Below are 19,217 nucleotides of genomic sequence, written 5' to 3'. Positions count from 1 at the left end.
TTAGGCAACATAAACAAACGGAGTGTCTATACTGATAGTGCATCACTCTAACTTCATCACAAAAAGCTCTATGCTGCTCGTTGAGGTGGTTTTATTATGTCGGTGTAGCACTCCACTGTTTTGTTGATGAAACCTGCCTTTTGTTGACAAAACTGTGTAGTGCAGGCAAGGCCTGCGAGTTCTGTGTTAGAAGAAAGTGACTCTTTGTTTGATTCTTTATTACTGCCACATGAGAATAGCCAATTTACATATGCAAACATCTTGCATATCCACAAAGTTAGGCACCATTTGAAATCAAAACTGTTAATACACATTTTTTAGACCTATCCGGAAAATGTGGCCCTGAATATGACTAGATCAGGAGTTCTCAAACTTGTGGGTTGTAAGCTCTGGGGAGGTCATGAACAGTTTCAGGTGGGTCATTAGCATCATCACCTATTCTCAACCTTTCAGTTATATAAAAAAAATGTTTCTAGCTCTTATGATTGTGGAGATTACCTTGAAAATGTGATCTGAGTGTTAATGAATGCAGTGCTAGTTGCCTAAATCTACACAAAACATGAAACAATAGCTCTAAGAAGTGTAAACTGCTCTGTTAATTTCAATCAAGGTCTTATGGACTCGCCTCTGTTATTCTGCAAACATGGAATTTGGGATTTCTTCCAAAATAATCTGGAATTCAGCATTTTTGTCATGGAATTTCCTTTTGCTACAGCCAGATTCTCAACGTTATGTCTTCAGTCTCCTTGCCACACAGCCTGCACTCATCCATAGAGCCAGGCAGCAGGGTGCTTGTGACAAACCACTTCTTTCCTCCATGGATCTGCCACTTGCACCCTGAATTTTCTGTCTGGCAGACTCTGTACCACAAACACGTACTAGACTGCTTATCAGTGTTGCAGTAGCTGGCAAAGATTTCTGGAGCACAGAATCATAGGACTGGAAGGGACCAAAAGAGGTCATCTAGTCTAGTTCCCCACACTCATGGCAGGACTAAGTATTATCTAGATCATGCCTGACACGTGTTTGTCTAATCTACTCTTAAAAATTTTCCATGATGGAGATTCCACAACCTCCCTAGGCAATTTATTCAGGTGCTAAACTACCCTGACAGTTAGAAAGTTCTTCCTAATGTCCAACCTAAACCACCCTTGCTGCAATTTAAGCCCATTGCTTCTTGTCCTATCTTCAGGAGATAAGGAGAATAATTTTTCTCCCTCCTCCTTGTAACAACCTTTTATGTACTTGAAAACTTATCATGTTGCCTCTCAGTCTTCTCTTTCCTAGACTAAACAAACCCAACTTTTTCAATCTTCCCTCAAAGGTCATGTTATCTAGTCCTTTAATCAATTTTGTTGCTCTTCTCTTGCCTTTCCCAATTTGTCCACATCTTTCCTGAAATGTGGTGCCCAGAACTGGACACAATACTCAAGTTGAGGACTAATCAGCACGGAGTAGAGCAGAAGAATTACGCTGTTGACTCAGATTTAGCTTGTGTTCCACTATAACCCCCAGATTCCTTTTTGCAGTACTCCTTCCTAGGCAGTCATTTCCCATTTTGTATGTGTGCAACTGAGTGTTCCTTCCTAAGTGGAGTACTTTGCATTTGTCCTTATTGAATTTCATCCTATTTGCTTCAGACCATTTCTCCAGTTTGTCCAGATCATTTTGAATTTTAATCCTAATATCCAAAGCACTTGCAACCCCTCCCAGCTTGGTGTCGTCTGCAAACTTTCTAAGTGTACTCTCTATGCCATTATCTAAATCACTGATGAAGATATTGAACAGAACTGGACCCAGAACTTATCCCTGTAGCATATCCCACTTGATATGCCTTTCCAGCTTGCCTGTGAACCACTAATAACTACTTTCTGGGAACGGTTTTCTAACCAGTTATGCACCCACCTTATAATAGCTCCACCTAGGTTGTACTTGCCTAGTTTGCTTAAGAGAAGGTCATGCGAGACAGTATCAAAAGACTTACTAAAGTCAAGATATACCATGTCTACCGTTTCCCCCTGTCCACAAGGCTTGTTACCCTGTGAAAGAAAGCTATTACATTGGTTTAACATGATTTTTCTTGACAAATCCATGCTGACTGTTACTTATCCCCTTATTATCTTCTAGATGTTTGGAAATTGATTGCTTAATTATTTTCTCCATTATCTTTCCGGGTACTGAAGCTAAGCTGACTCATCTGTAATTCCATGGGTTGTCCTCTTTTCCCTTCTTACAGATTGGCACTATACTTGCCCTTTTCCAGTCCTCTGGAATCTCTTCTGTCTTCAACGACTGAGCTAATGGCTCGGATACCTCCTCAATCAGCTCCTTGAGTATTCTAGGATGTATTTCATCAGGCTCATATGACTTGAAAACAGATTCATAGATACTAAGGTCAGAAGGGACCATTATGATCATCTAGTCCGACCTCCTGCACAACGCAGGCCACAGAATCTCACCCACCCACTCCTGCGAAAAACCTTTCACCTATGTCTAAGCTATTGAAGTCCTCAAATCGTGATTTAAAGACTTCAAGGAGCAGATAATCCTCCAGCAAGTGACCTGTGCCCCATGCTACAGAGGAAGGCGAAAAACCTCCAGGGCCTCTTCCAATCTGACCTGGAGGAAAATTCCTTCCTGACTCCAAATATGGCAATCAGCTAAACCTGGAGCATATGGGAAAGATTCACCAGCCAGATATCCAGGAAAGAATTTTCTGTAGTAACTCAGATCCCACCCCATCTAACATCCCATCACAGGCCACTGGGCCTATTTACCATGAATATTTAAAGATCAATTAATACCAAAATCATGTTATCCCATCATACCATCTCCTCCATAAACTTATCGAGTTTAATCTTAAAGCCAGATAGATCTTTTGCCCCCACAGCTTCCCTTGGAAGGCTATTCCAAAACTTCACTCCTCTGATGGTTAGAAACCTTTGTCTAATTTCAAGTCTAAACTTCCTGGTGGCCAGTTTATATCCATTTGTTCTTGTGTCCACATTGGTACTGAGCTTAAATAATTCCTCTCCCTCTCCGGTATTTATCCCTCTGATATATTTATAGAGAACAATCATATCTCCCCTCAACCTTCTTTTAGTTAGGCTAAACAAGTCAAGCTCCTTGAGTCTCCTTTCATAAGACAAGTTTTCCATTCCTCAGATCATCCTATTAGCCCTTCTCTGTACCTGTTCCAGTTTGAATTCATCCTTCTTAAACATGGGAGACCAGAACTGCACACAGTATTCCAGGTGAGGTCTCACCAGTGCCTGTATAATGGTACTAACACCTCCTTATCTCTACTGGAAATACCTCGCCTGATGCATCCCAAGACCGCATTAGCTTTTTTCACGGCCATATCACATTGGCGGCTCATAGTCATCCCATGATCAACCAATACTCCAAGGTCCTTCTCCTCCTCCGTTACTTCTAATTGATGCATCCCCAGCTTATAACTAAAATTCTTGTTATTAATCCCTAAATGCATAACCTTACACTTCTCACTATTAAATTTCATCCTATTACTATTACTCCAGTTTACAAGGTCATCCAGACCCTCCTGTATAATATCCCGGTCCTTCTCTAAATTGGCAATACCTCCCAGCTTTGTATCATCCGCAAACTTTATTAGCACACTCCCACTTTTTGTGCCGAGGTCAGTAATAAAAAGACTAAATAAGATTGGTCCCAAAACTGATCCCTGAGGAACTCCACTGGTAACCTCCCTCCAGCCTGACAGTTCACCTTTCAGTAGGACCCGCTGTAGTCTTCCTGTTAACCAGTTCCTTATCCACCTTTCAGTTTTCATATTGATCTCCATCTTTTCCAATTTAACTAATAATTCCCCATGTGGCATGGTATCAAATGCCTTACTGAAATCTGGGAAAAATTAGATCCAATGCGTTTCCTTTGTCTAAAAAATCTGTTACTTTCTCACAGAAGATCAGGTTGGTTTGGCATGATCTACCTTTTTTTAATACCATGTTGTATTTTGTCCCATTTACCATTGACTTCAATGTCCTTAACTACTTTCTCCTTCAAAATTTTTTCCAAGACCTTGCATACTACAGATGTCAAACTAACAGGACTGTAGTTACCCGGATCACTTTTTTTTCCTTTCTTAAAAATAGGAACTATGTTAGCAATTCTCCAATCATACGGTACAACCCCTGAGTTTACAGATTCATTAAAAATTCTTGCTAATGGGCTTGCAATTTCATGTGCCAATTCCTTTAATATTCTTAGATGAAGATTATCTGGGCCCTCCGATTTAGTCCCATTAAGCTGTTCAAGTTTCGCTTCTCCCTCAGATATGGTAATATCTACCTTCATATCCTCATTCCCATTTGTCATGTTAGCCTTATTAAAGACTGAGGCAAAGTATTTGTTTAGATATTGGGCCATGCCCAGATTATCCTTGACCTCCACTCCATCCTCAGTGTTCAGCGGTCCCACTTCTTCTTTCTTTGTTTTCTTCTTATTTATATGGCTATAGAACTTTTTACTATTGGTTTTAATTCCCTTTGCAAAGTCCAACTCTACTTGACTTTTAGCCTGTCTCACTTTATCCCTACATGTTCTGACCTCAATAAGGTAGCTTTCCTTGCTGATCCCTCCCATCTTCCACTCCCTGTATGCTTTCTGCTTTTTCTTAATCACCTCTCTGAGATGCTTGCTCCTCCAGCTTGGTCTACAACTCCTGCCTATGAATTTTTTCCCCTTTCTTGGGATGCAGGCTTCCGATAGCTTCTGCAGCTTTGATTTAAAGTAATCCCAGGCCTCCTCTGCCTTTAGAGCCATAAATTCTTCACTCCAATCCACTTCCCTAACTAATTTCCTTAATTTTTGAAAGTCAGCCCTTTTGAGATCAAAAACCCTAGTTGCAGATTTATTTTTGTTAATCCTTCCGTTCAGTTTGAACTGAATTAGCTCATGATCACTTGAACCAAGATTGTCCCCTACAACCATTTCTTCTATGAGGTCCTCACTACTCACCAAAACCAAATCTAAAATGGCATCCCCTCTAGTTGGTTCAGCAACTTCTTGATGAAGGATCCATCAACTATCGCATCTAGGAAAATCTGAGCCCTATTATTATTACTAGCACTCGTCCTCCAGTCTGTATCTGGGAAGTTGAAATCTCCCATGATCACGCAGTTTCCATTAGTATTTACTTCATTAAAAACATTAAAAAGGGCTCTATCTATATCCAAATTAGATCCCGGAGGTCTATAGCACACCCCAAGCACTATCCCAGGGGAGGCTCTAGTAGTTTTCTTCCTCAATGTAATTTTTGCCCAGACGGACTCTGTCTTATCCATTCCATTGCTTCTTATTTCTTTACATTCTATCTCATCATTGATATACAATGCTACTCCACCACCTTTACCTTTATTTCGGTCTTTCCTAAACAGCACATACCCTTTAATACCTGTAGTCCAGTCATGACAACTATTCCACCATGTTTCTGTTATCCCTATAATATCTGGTTTCACTTCATGCACCAGTAGCTCTAGTTCCTCCATTTTGTTACATAGGCTCCTCGCATTGGTGTACAAACATCTTAATTTTTGCTGTTTGGCCTCGCTCACATTCTGTACCCTATTAGGCACGGTTATTCTACAGCCAGTATAACCTATTAGACTGGTGTCCACACTGCCCATCCTCCTTATATACATTCTCCTACCCACGGCTGTATCCTTTCTTACTTTGTTTTCTTCCGTCTCAATGCTAGAATCTGGCGTGGAGATTACCTGGACATCTGCCAACCATCTCCCCCAAATTCCTAGTTTAAAGCTCTCTTAATCAGTTGTGCCAGCCTCCATCCTAGAAGTCTATTTCCTTCCCTACTCAGATGAAGTCCATCCCGAGAGAACTGTCCTCTGTCCATGAATGCCTCCCAGTGGCCATACATCCCAAAGCCCTCCTTATAGATACATTGTCTAAGTAATTTTTAGGTTCTTTCCCTAGTTTAGTCTCTGATCCAACCTCAGTTTCATTGGCATTCAGAATGTTAGATGTCCAATCGCTACTAACCTTTTTGGTGAAAACTGAAACTAAAACATCATTTAGCACTTCTGCCATTTCCATATTTTCTGTTATTGTTCCCCCCCTCATTGAGTAATGGACTTACCCTGTCCTTGGTCTTCCTCTTGCTTCTAATGCATTTGTAGAATATTTCTGTTTTACCCTTTATGTCTCTAGCTAGTTTAATCTTGTTTTGCGCTGAGGCCTTTCTGATTTTGTCCCTGTATACTTGTGTTATTTGTTTATATTCATCCTCTTTAATTTGAACTAGTTTCCACTTTTTGTAGGACTCTTTTGCTAATGTCTGTTTTCCTGAAATCCATTATCTTTATTGCACTGTTCCCCCCGCTACCATTCCTTAGAATGATGAATGCTATCATTTTATGATCACTGTCACCCAAGCTGCCTTCCACTTTCAAATTCTCAACCACTTCTTCCCTATTTGTCAAAATGAAATCTAGAACAGCCTCTCCCCTAGTAGCTTTCTCCACCTTCTAAAATTAAAAAAAATGTCTCCAATATATTCCAAGAATTTGTTGGATAATCTGTTCCCTGAATATGGACATAAATATGGTTATTAAAAGAAAGGAGCACTGAGCCATTTGGAGATCAAGCATCCATCTTTATGAAAGAAATCCACTCAGCCTCACCTCAGTTTCTGGAAAAACCATGGAGCAGGTCCTCAAGGAATCCATTTTGAAGCACTTGGAGGAGAGGAAGGTGATCAGGAACAGTCAACATGGATTCACCAAGGGCAAGTCATGCCCGACTAACCTGATTGCCTTCTATGATTAGATCACTGGCTCTGTGGATATGGGGAAAGCGGTGGATGTGATACACCTTGACTTTAGCAAAGCTTTTGAGATGGTCTCCCACAGTATTCTTGCCAGCAAGTTAAAGAAGTATGGGCTGGATGAATGGACTATAAGGTGGATAAGAAAGCTGGCTAGATCATCGGGGTCAACGGGTAGTGATCAACAGCTCCATGTCTAGTTGGCAGCAACTATTAAGTGGAGTGCCCGATGGGTCGGGCCTGGGGCCAGTTTTGTTCAACATCTTCATTAATGATCTGGATGATGGGATGGATTGCGCCCTCAGCAAGTTTGCAGATAACACGAAGCTGGGGGGAGGGGTAGATACGCTGGAGGGTAGGGATAGGGTCCAGAGCGACCATATTGGAGGATTGGGCCAAAAGAAATCTGATGAGGTTCAACAAAGACAAGTGCAGAGTCCTGCACTTAGGATGGAAGAATCCCATGCACTGCTACAGGCTGAGGACTGACTGGCTAAGCAGCAGTTATGCAGAAAAGAACCTGGGGATTACTGTGGACGAGAAGCTGGATATGAGTTAACAGTGTGCTCTTGTTGCCAAGAAGACTAATGGCATATTGGGTTGCATTAGTAGGAGCATTGCCAGCAGATCGAGGGAAGTGATTATTCCCCTCTATTCAACACTGGTGAGGCTACATCTGGAGTATGGCATCCAGTTTTGGGCTTCCCGCTACAGAAAGGATGTGGACAAATTGGAGAAAGTCCAGTGGAGCGTAATGAAAATGATTAGAGGTCTGGGGCACATGACTTATGAGGAGAGGCTGAGGGAACTGGGCTTATTTAGTCTGCAGAAAAGAAGAATTGGGGGGGTATTTGATAGCAGCCTTCAACTACTTGAAGAGGGGTTCGAAAGAGGATGGAGCTAGGCTGTTTTCAGTGGTGGCAGGTGACAGAAAAAGGAGCAATAGTCTCAGCTTGCAGTGGAGGAGGTTTAGGAAAACCTGTTTCACTAGGAGGGTGATGAAGCACTGGAATGGGTTACCTAGGGAGATGGTGGAATCTCCATCCTTAGAGGTTTTTAAGGCCCAGCTTGACAAAGCCCTGACTGGAATGATTTAATTGGGGTTGGTCCTGCTTTGAGCAGGGGGTTGGACTAGATGACCTCCTGAGTTCTCTTTCAACCCTAATCTTCTATGATTCTATGAAAATCCACTGTTCTATTACATAAATATATTGTAAATATGAAAGCCCTCCAAGCATCATATATCATATCACTGCAAATAATAAGAGGTGCCAAAAGCTCATATTTTGGGAAATGTTGCTTGAACCCCGTGTCCTGTCAAAACAATTACTTCCTCCAATGTCACAGTCAGCTGATGTGATATGGTTTTCATGACACAGCTTCAGAGGCTGAGGAGAGCCAGTATTTCTCAGTACACATGGATGAAACTACAGATGTGTCTTCCTCTGACCAACTTGTAACATTTGTCCAAGATGAGTGAGAAGAATTCATATATGAGGACTGCCTCTTTTGCTGTCTCCAGATACGGGCTATGGGGTGGAAAAGACATCTTTGAAGCTTTCCAGCAATCAATTCTTGGCAGTTGGGTTGGATTGGTATTTGAACTGATAGTACTTGAGCTATGACAGGAAAACACAGTGGCCTTATGACTAGAATCTAGTTGATTCTATGCCCCACGCATTTGGGAACATTATTCAATTCACAGGGACACTGTAGTGGCAAAGAGGATGTCAGTGGAATTGCAGAAGGTACTTGATGAGTCTATAAAGTTGTGAACTTTATTAAAATTAAGCCCACTGCATGCCTCTTTGCTATTTTACATAACGGAGCAGACACTCAACATTGACAGCTCTTCTTTCACTCTGAAGTTTACTGGCTTTCTTGGAGTAAATTTTGAATTACTTGTCTGAGCTCAGAGAAGACATAAGGGTTTTCCATCGTGAATGTGGCTCTTCCTTTGCAGAATACTTCCCTGATCAGCATAGGCTTGCTCTGAATGCTTTTTTCCAGAGGCAGAATATAACTTAGGTTATTAACCTGAGGGTTGTGAACAGGGGGTTGGGGATCCTGGTATGGCCCACTGATCTTCTTCTTCAACGCTTAGCCAGTTAGTCGGCTGTAGTGATTGTTTGCCATTTGGTCCATTCCTGTGAAACGACAAAGGCTTGATGGCCTGAGAGTCCAACATCAGATTTAACCCACATTAAATGAAAACGTGGCATGCATTACATATCTTACTAAAATCAAAATACACTGCAATATGACTACTGTATTTGTTTATCCACAAAGACCCCAAATCCTGCACTGACTTATGCCCATGCTTGACTATGCACTGAACACAATGGGATTACTCAAATGCGCTAAATCAAGTAAAAGTGTAAATCTTTGTAGGATAGGGGCCTCAGAGCCATGAAATATCTTTCTAAAAAAAACATGCTCTAGAGATCAGTCACAAGATATGGGATTGATGTAGGAATTCATAGAATATCAGGGTGAGAAGGGACCTCAGGAGGTCATCTAGTCCAAGCCCCTGCTCAAAGCAGGAACAATCCCCAACTAAATCACCCCAGCCAGGACTTTGTCAAGCCTGACCTTAAAAACCTCAAAGGAAGGAGATTCCACCACCTCTCTAGATAACGCATTCCAGTGCTTCACCACCCTCCTAGTGAAAAAGTTTTTCCTATGATCCAACTTAAACCTCCCACACTGCAACTTAAGACCATTACTCCTTCTTCTGTCATCTGCTACCACTGAGAACAGTGTAGATCCATCCTCTTTGGAACCCCCTTTCAGATAGTTGAAAGCAGCTATCAAATCCCTCCTCATTCTTCTCTACCACAGACTAAACAATCACAGTTCCCTCAGCCTCTCCTCATAAATCATGTGTTCCAGTCCCCTAATCATTTTTGTTGCCCTCTGCTGAACGCTTTCCAATTTTTTCACATCCTTCTTGTAGTGTGGGGCCCAAAACTGGACACAGTACTCCAGATGAGGCCTCACCAATGTCGAAGAGAGGGAAATGATCACGTCCCTCGATCTGCTGGCAATGCTCCTACTTATACAGCCCAAAATGCCGTTATCCTTCTTGGCAACAAGGGCACATTATTGACTCATATACAGCTTCTCGTCCACTGTAACCCTTAAGTCCTTTTCTGCAGAACTGCTGCCTAGCCGCTCGGTCCCTAGTCTGTAGCATAGAATCATAGAATCATAGAATATCAGGGTTGGAAGGGACCCCAGAAGGTCATCTAGTCCAACCCCCTGCTCAAAGCAGGACCAATTCCCAGTTAAATCATCCCAGCCAGGGCTTTGTCAAGCCTGACCTTAAAAACCTCTAAGGAAGGAGATTCTACCACCTCCCTAGGTAACGCATTCCAGTGTTTCACCACCCTCTTAGTGAAAAAGTTTTTCCTAATATCCAATCTAAACCTCCCCCACTGCAACTTGAGACCATTACTCCTCGTTCTGTCATCTGCTACCATTGAGAACAGTCTAGAGCCATCCTCTTTGGAACCCCCTTTCAGGTAGTTGAAAGCAGCTATCAAATCCCCCCTCATTCTTCTCTTCTGCAGGCTAAACAATCCCAGCTCCCTCAGCCTCTCCTCATAACTCATGTGTTCCAGACCCCTAATCATTTTTGTTGCCCTTCGCTGGACTCTCTCCAATTTATCCACATCCTTCTTGAAGTGTGGGGCCCAAAACTGGACACAGTACTCCAGATGAGGCCTCACCAATGTCGAATAGAGGGGAACGATCACGTCCCTCGATCTGCTCGCTATGCCCCTACTTATACATCCCAAAATGCCATTGGCCTTCTTGGCAACAAGGGCACACTGCTGACTCATATCCAGCTTCTCGTCCACTGTCACCCCTAGGTCCTTTTCCGCAGAACTGCTGCCTAGCCATTCGGTCCCTAGTCTGTAGCTGTGCATTGGGTTCTTCTGTCCCAAGTGCAGGACCCTGCACTTACCCTTATTGAACCTCATCAGATTTCTTTTGGCCCAATCCTCCAATTTGTCTAGGTCTTTCTGTATCCTATCCCTCCCCTCCAGCGTATCTACCACTCCTCCCAGTTTAGTATCATCCGCAAATTTGCTGAGAGTGCAATCCACACCATCCTCCAGATCATTTATGAAGATATTGAACAAAACTGGCCCCAGGACCGACCCTTGGGGTACTCCACTTGATACCGGCTGCCAACTAGATATGGAGCCATTGATCACTACCCGTTGAGCCCGACAATCTAGCCAGCTTTCTACCCACCTTGTAGTGCATTCATCCAGCCCGTACTTCCTTAACTTGCTGACAAGAATACTGTGGGAGACCGTGTCAAAAGCTTTGCTAAAGTCAAGAAACAATACATCCACTGCTTTCCCTTCATCCACAGAACCAGTAATCTCATCATAGAAGGCGATTAGATTAGTCAGGCATGACCTTCCCTTGGTGAATCCATGCTGGCTGTTCCTGATCACTTTCCTCTCATGCAAGTGCTTCAGGATTGATTCTTTGAGGACCTGCTCCATGATTTTTCCAGGGACTGAAGTGAGGCTGACTGGCCTGTAGTTCCCAGGATCCTCCTTCTTCCCTTTTTTAAAGATTGGCACTACATTAGCCTTTTTCCAGTCATCCGGGACTTCCCCCGTTCGCCACGAGTTTTCAAAGATAATGGCCAATGGCTCTGCAATCACAGCCGCCAATTCCTTCAGCACTCTCGGATGCAACTCGTCCGGCCCCATGGACTTGTGCACGTCCAGCTTTTCTAAATAGTCCCTAACCACCTCTATCTCCACAGAGCACTGCAGGGGATTCTTCCATCCTAAGTGCAGGACTCTGCACTTGTCCTTGATGAACCTCATCAGATTTCTTTTGGCCCAATCCTCTAATTTGTCTAGGTCCCTCTGTATCCTATCCCTACCCTCCAGCATATCTACCTCTCCTCCCAGTTTAGTGTTATCTGCAAACTTGCTGAGTGTGCAATCCACACCATCCTCCAGATCATTAATGAAGATATTGAACAAAACTGGCCCCAGAACCACCCCTTGGGGCACTCCGCTTGATACCGGCTGCCAAACAGACATGGAGCCATTGATCGCTACCCATTGAGCCCGACAATCTAGCCAGCTTTCTATCCACCTTATAGTCCATTCATCCAGCCCATACTTCTTTAACTTGCTGGCAAGAATACTGTGGGAGACCGTGTGAAAAGCTTTGCTAAAGTTAAGGAACAACACATCCACTGCTTCCCCCTCATCCACAGAGCCAGTTATCTCATCATAGAAGACAATTAGATTAGTCAGGCATGACTTGCCCTTGGTGAATCCAGGCTGACTGTTCCTGTCACTTTCCTCTCCTCTAAGTGCTTCAGAATTGATTCCTTGAGGACCTGCTCCATGACTTTTTCAGGGACTAAGGTGAGGCTGACTGGCCTGTAATTCTCCGGATCCTCCTTCCCCTTTTTAAAGAATTAACAGATGACATTTTTTTTGCCTGTGTTGTATCTGAGGTCAGATCCCCTCTGACTTTAAAACCTGTTAGTCCATACTCTGTTTTTATTTTCTATTAACCCACACTGTCTACTGTTTCTCTTTTTCTCGAAGAACTGACATACTGACTACTGTGAAAGTTTTTCTACAAATTTACCAGAGAGTGAAGTAAAATATTCTGGCCAGTAATTCTCAGTGTCCCTCCCTCCCCCTTTTGTCTCTTCATAAGTAAGAATGTTTGCCGGATACAGGTCACAACCTCACAAACTCTTACAAATAATTACCAGTGGTTCCAATGCTACAGTTCTCCTATTGTTGTAGCCTATTTAGCAGTTTCTAGAGAATTTTGTGCAGTCTTGCTAAAATGAATAGAATAAGTTGCCGTGGCATTAACTTCTTCCTTCCTCATCCTGCTTTACAATCACTCCCTGTCATTGTTATCTGATATTTCACTAAGCACTCTATTACTCTGATCATTTCTAGAGATGACAAACAACATTTTAGCTGCCTCTTTAGTGTATTAATTCTTAGTCCCTGGTACTCTGCAGACCCCACCATTTGTGAGCAGCAAGATTCATCCACAAAAGCTTGAAAATATTAGTTAAAACAACACCCCCCCTCATTTTCTTCTAATCCACAAACTACCTCTGAGAGCATTCCATTAATCAAGGTCACGTGATGAGTTTGACACTTTTACTTTTTTAAGTAAGATCACTTGGCCCATACATACTGGTAGCTCATTTTGTTTTTAAAGCAGTATATAAAAAATAACTAAATTAATCCTCAGAGCACCATTGTTTGGTAGGCAAGTACAATAACAAAGATAGTATATGGTATGTAACAAACCATCCCCATTACAAAGATGGGAAAACTGAGGTGGGAATATTAAATGACTTTCCACAGGTCACAGAGGGAATCTGTCAGAAGCAGGATCAAATCTCAGGAGTTGCTGGCTCCCAATCGTGGGTATAGACCCCATGACCTCTCTCATTCTGATTGTTGAGCTGTTAGTACTAGGTACATATAGTAATGAGTGGATAACAGAATTCTCTGCAGCACAGAAAATAATGGGATGACCGGAGAAGTGAGACCATGAATATAAAAAATATTCCCTTTCCATTTCAAAGTGCAGACTTTGATACCCCATTTACACTGAGATCCAGTAAAAAATAGTATTCATTTCTTTGGATTCATGATAACCAGATAAAAATTGAGGAATATAAATGCCTTCTACTGCATACAGCTTCTATTTTGCCTAATTAAGAGTAGCTTAAAACATCTCAGATTTCTGTTTAAGCAACAATTCTGGAAGACAGATGCTCATTTGAGGCCCAAATCATGAAAATGAGTTATTTTTTTAGAAGCACAAGTTATTGTCCTGGACAAAAAGTTTTAAGGTCTTTTAAACAAACTATATAATCTCAAAATATAGACTATAGAACACAAAGAGTCATGTTTTCCCTATACTTGGGTTTCCTTGGTGACAAATTGGTTCATTTAGTTAATAAATGGAATGATGTATTTAATATTATTCTGACAATAAATGACTAGGCAGAAATTCGGATATAGCATCAAAGGCTCACTTTGTTGCAAAAGGAAAGAAAAAAAAAAGAATTGCTGCTCAGAATGCTTGTAATATGGAACATTTTGATAACCAATTTTCTCTTCACTAGTGTTATTTTTGCTGGGGTATTGAATAGATTCAGACCCACACAATCAGACATTTCAGGTGGCTGCATGCCTCATTCATCAAGGCACAATTGCTTTCTCCTGGAAATCTCGCTCTTCGCTGTATCACAGTGACACTAAATTTTGGATATTACCAGTCTGCAGACTCCTGGCTACCTGTATTCTGGAAGTATGGAGTTATTCAAGCACATTATGAAATGATCTCTACTCTCAAGATGGCAAATGTGTAATTTGCATGGGAAGTTTTTCAAAGAGTGAAATACTTCTTTTCTTTTTTGGAAGACAGTGTCAAGTCTCCATTGTTTGTCTGTTTGCTAATGTATTATGATATATTTACATAGCATCATAACTGTGCATGCTCCTTTTCAGAGGTTCTCTTTTTCTTAAAAAAAACCCAAACCTGTCTATGTCTCAAAGGGCATGAAATCTGGGATTAGACAAACATATGCAGATAGATACAGGGAAGAGGGATAGGGAAAGGAAGTACAAGGAAGGATTAAAACAAATTAAAATATTGTGACTTATATTACATAGCCACCAAATCATACAGTGTGTTTTTTTAATAGAAGCAAGAGTGCACATTGGAGGGAAAAATATAAATTACTCATTTATCTTACAGGGTTTTAAATTAACTATCAACTCAGGAGAAGGACCTGGGCATCATTGTGGATGGTTCAATGGAAACCTCTGCTCAGTGTAGAGCTGAGATGAACAAAACAAAGAAGATATGTGGACGCATAAGGAATGGGATGGAAAATAATCTAATGCCTTTATAAAAACCAATGGTATTGCCTCAGCTGGAATACTATGTGCAGTACTCATCACCTTATCTCAAAAAGGATCGTGCGGAACTGGAAGGTGTTCAGAAAAGAGCAACGAGAATGATAAAGGGCCTGGAAAAACTATCATCTGAAGAGAGATTGAAAAGATTGGGTTTACTTTGGAAAGGAGATGAGAAAGAGAAATAAACAAAATAACGAATGGTCTAGAGAGAGTAGAACAGGATTTTATATCTTCCTTATCTCATAACATAAGAACAAAGGGACAGTCAATGAAATTAAAGGGTGGCAGATTCAAAACTGATAAAAGGGAAGTTTTTCACACAAGGCATAATTAGACTGTGGTACTCATTGCTATATGAAGTTGCTGATGACAAGCATTTAGCAAGATTCAAGAAGAGACTGGGGATTTATATAGCTATCAAGAATATCCAGAGTTATCATAATTAATGATAAATATTTTGGAAGGGATATAAAAATCTCATTCTTCTGGATAAAGCCAATGTCTATCCATTAGAGATCAGAGTGAGATCTCATTTGAGGTGCAGGGTGGAGGAGGAAACGCACAGATTTTTTCACATCTGCTATGACAGGGTTCTTAAACTTTCTTCTGAATCATCTGGTATTGAGCACTAACTGAGACAGGGTAAAGGTCATCAGTTATGGATCAGTTATATTTATTACATGAACATTCTGGGAATTGTACTTCATATAAACTCTGCTAAAATAATGGGTGAATCATAAGGACAGCTTTGGTCATCAATTCAATTTCATTGGTGTTAACTCATGCACTCAGAGCAGAATTGAGAACAGTTATATGAATTAGTCCCATTTAATACGTACAATCACTTTCTGAGAACATCCAGGGCTCTGAGTTATGATCCTATTTCTAGTTGGCAGTTCTTTGGTCACAAAATTTTGTCCTGCATTTTACAAGTCTGATGTAATTTTCAAGTACTTATCTTCTCAGGTAAAAAAACCCAAACAAACTTGAATAGCCAGAATTGACAAACAAAAGGGGGAAAAGAAACCCACATCCAAGTCCACACCCCCAAACACCAAACAGATAAAAATAATGGTGGAATTACTTGACCAAATGCTTGATTAGGATGTCCAGCATCTCCCTGTTTTTCTCTGGTAATTTATGAACAAGTGCATGTACTGCCTCAACCCTGTAGTTTTGGTCATCGGATTCTGTTAAATAAAAATAAGGAGCATGTTATTATATTAAGGTGCACCCAAAGATGTGTGTAAGGATGGTGTCAATAACTCTCGACTAGGGCACACTGCACATTACAATAAGGCAAACCATCAATCTGCTGTTAAAATAGCCTTCCAAAAATCTGAGAACAATGCAGGTATGTTTATTACATGAACATTCTGGAAATTGTACTTCAAATAAACTCAGTTAATACAATGGGTGAAATACTGAAGTCAGCAGGAGTTTTGCCATTGATTTCAAAAGAGCCAAGATTTGACCCAATGATCCTTAACAGCATCTAGCCCTCATCTATATTTACTCTTATGGTGGTTTGAGGAGGGACGAGGATAATTAGCACTTTATGTATTTGTAAATATCAGAAAAAAATCCAAAAAATTAAGGTTGCACAGAGAACCTTAATTTTAGCATTTATTAACTTTCGAATGCTTGACTTTGAAACTTTAATATTCTTTTAACAGAGATTTTGTGTGTGTGTGTGTGTGTGGAAGAGGGAGGGAGAGAGAATATTATGTATATACATACTTCGATTCTGAGTTCCTTGGGGCAGGAACTGTCTTTTTATTATGTTAGTATAGAACACAGCACAGTGAGCCTGGAGCTTATGACTGGGGCCAGTTGGTGCTAATGCACTACAAATACATAATCATGTCCACATATGTATAGTTTCATATCTCTTGAAATAAATCATTGCCTGGGTTATTTGAAACAAAAGTAGGCAGAACATGGGAAAATATATTGTAAGGAAAGTTCTCCAGAAACAGTGGGTGAGAGATGGATCAAAAAAAGTATTACTCTCCTGAAGAGTTACTAATTTCTTTAGTGTTTTACTTACTAACGGCAACAATGAAATCCTTGTGCAACTTGAAGGTCATCAGTGGTTCTGTAAGACACCTGGTCATAAAATTTAAAAAACATAATTTTAGAAAATGTATTACTTCTAAAAATCCTTGCTTGTATTTTATTGCTGTTGCTACTATTTCAATATGATTAGCATCTGGGTGCCAGTGAAACGAATTCATTGCCTACAGGCTACAACCATAGCACCATTCAGTCACGTGCAAGGTCTGATGAAAATTTTCTCTAGCTAAATCCAGTGCCACTCTGTGAGTAATTTAATCAGGAATACCAATACCATGGCCTTTATCACAGACCAAGGGCCTGACTGCCTTCTCACTTACAAAGCTGTAAAAACAGGAATAACTCCACCGAAGTCATCAGCAGTTTTGCTGAAGGTGGAAAAGTGAGGGGACAATTAGGCTTCAAGCCTCAGCTGGTGAAATCCATATATATCATGAAGACTCCCGTGTGGCACTGAAATCCTGATATGTAGTGAACTGGGAAGACTCTTCAGTCAAAAGGCAACCTACGAATTGTCTGCAGTCATAAGAAACATTATTACTGCAATTTCTTATTATAAAATTGCATAAGTAACAACCTCAACCTAACCAAGATTTTCAAAAGTGATTAGTGATTTTCGATGCCTCCATTTTTGGGTGACCAACTTGATTGAGTTTCAGAGGTTTCCATTTTTAGGAAGTGCTGAACACCTAGCCTCTGCAAGCTTGGTCCCTTCAAAGTGTCAAAAATTGGCACCCAAAAGTTGAGGACTCCAAAATCACAGTCACTCTAGAAAATCATGACTCTTATTTTTAAAGGGTTTCCAAATTGCTGAAGGTTTAGCATGAATTTTCTAATTGTTTGGGGATATATTTATTCCCAATTCCTGTAAAGTGACCTGTATAACAGGATATGAAATGAGAATTAACATTTATGCAGGGAGCCATGATTTTACCCTGCTTTAACAATAAATTAGTGAAATACCATGCTGTGCAATTTAGATAAAGGATTTCACAAATTAGAAAGATTTAGTGTCTCATTCTGTGCAGTTTAGATAAAGGATTTACAGATCAACAAATGCAATTAACTTTTCCCCCCTCCAAATGTAGGGTTTTATAGAGCACAACTGATTCAATAGCAGGCAGACAGATAGCATAAACAAATGCAGGTTCATTAAAATAAATAACCACTGGAATATTTTTAGGCTAGCCAAAATCACTATATATATTTAGGTTTCAGAGTAGCAGCTGTGTTAGTCTGTATTCGCAAAAAGAAAAGGAGTACTTGTGGCACCTTAGAGACTAAAAAATTTATTTGAGCATAAGCTTTCGTGAGCTACAGCTCACTCCTTTTCTTTTTATATATATATTTAGTGTTCTAAGGTGGTGAAAGAGAGGTAATGCAATATCAATAAATAAGGGTAAATGGGACATGAAATGAGATACATGTAGAGCATCATACTCACCTGAGGTAGTTTTTTAGTCCACTTGTTATTGTTTTATTGTCCCAAATGTCCATATCAATATCCATATCAGGAGGAGATTTAGGGGCTGGTAGAAAATTGAATTAGGAATGTGTTATACTTTGACTAGCAGACTAGTTAGGAAAGCAGCACAACACTTAAACAACATACAAAGATTAGGTGATAATTTCTTATGGTTATTTTATTACCCAGATTAACTAACAACTTGAACATACATTGAAATCCTTTAATTTTTGTCAAGTATCAGAAAAATGAAATAGCATCTAGTATACAGACATCTCAACTATGTGCCCAACTTCAAAGAGTAAACTAAACCCAAGGTGATACAGGGGTTGCCAGTTGCTTTGGTTTTGATGTAGAGCAATCTTCAAAAAAGAGGGTGGTTATATCTAGATTAGCAAGATAAGTGAAACCCCATGATCCCCCAAAAAGAAAAATATTATAAACTGTGAGTTAATACTTGATGATGGTTGTAATATATTAACCTAAAGTTGAGGGACACTTCTGGGCGTTTGGTATTCTATGCCTCGACAAACAGATCCAATAAACTGAGCATAAAAATTAAATGAAGAAAGGGATTTATAGATGTATTTAAATAATCCAAGCTGCAAAATATAAACAAATCCAATGAGTCTCATTTTTCCTCAACTGTCTGCAGCTTTGTTCCGTTATTTGCACTGACTGCCCATTTGTTTCTTAATTGAATTTAAGATGTTGTTTTTGATTGGTAAAGACCAAAGGGTCTTGCTTGGGGTGTTCCGATGGGAGAGACTTCCTCTATCCTTGTGTCATACTGCCTCAGTCAGTAGACACACTCCAGTTGGATTCCTCTTAAGTTAAGAGAGAGGACTGGCAGCAGACTGTTCTCAGGTCTGGAGCCAGCTTTCCTGAACAGCCTGGG

At 40.6% G+C, this 19,217-nt stretch overlaps 1 protein-coding gene across 3 annotated transcripts in view; it reads right to left on the bottom strand.

The window, feature by feature from the left end:
- ARHGAP42 (Rho GTPase activating protein 42) overlaps window positions 1–19,217 on the bottom strand; it is a 313,472-nt gene that overhangs the window by 31,560 nt on the left and 262,695 nt on the right. For all 3 annotated transcript variants that reach the window (XM_084617969.1, XM_084617968.1, XM_084617970.1), the window contains 3 exons: window positions 18,299–18,383; window positions 16,829–16,887; window positions 15,863–15,968 (listed from right to left, as the gene is read on the bottom strand). In XM_084617969.1, the coding sequence (XP_084474095.1) occupies window positions 15,863–15,968; window positions 16,829–16,887; window positions 18,299–18,383 (250 nt within the window). The remainder of the gene's footprint in view (window positions 1–15,862; window positions 15,969–16,828; window positions 16,888–18,298; window positions 18,384–19,217) is intronic.

Source organism: Lepidochelys olivacea (assembly GCF_965140295.1).
Source record: "Lepidochelys olivacea isolate rLepOli2 genome assembly, chromosome: 1".
NCBI lineage: Eukaryota > Metazoa > Chordata > Testudines > Cheloniidae > Lepidochelys > Lepidochelys olivacea.
Note: the sequence above shows the minus strand (reverse complement) of the source record. Positions and strands in the feature narration are given on the sequence as shown.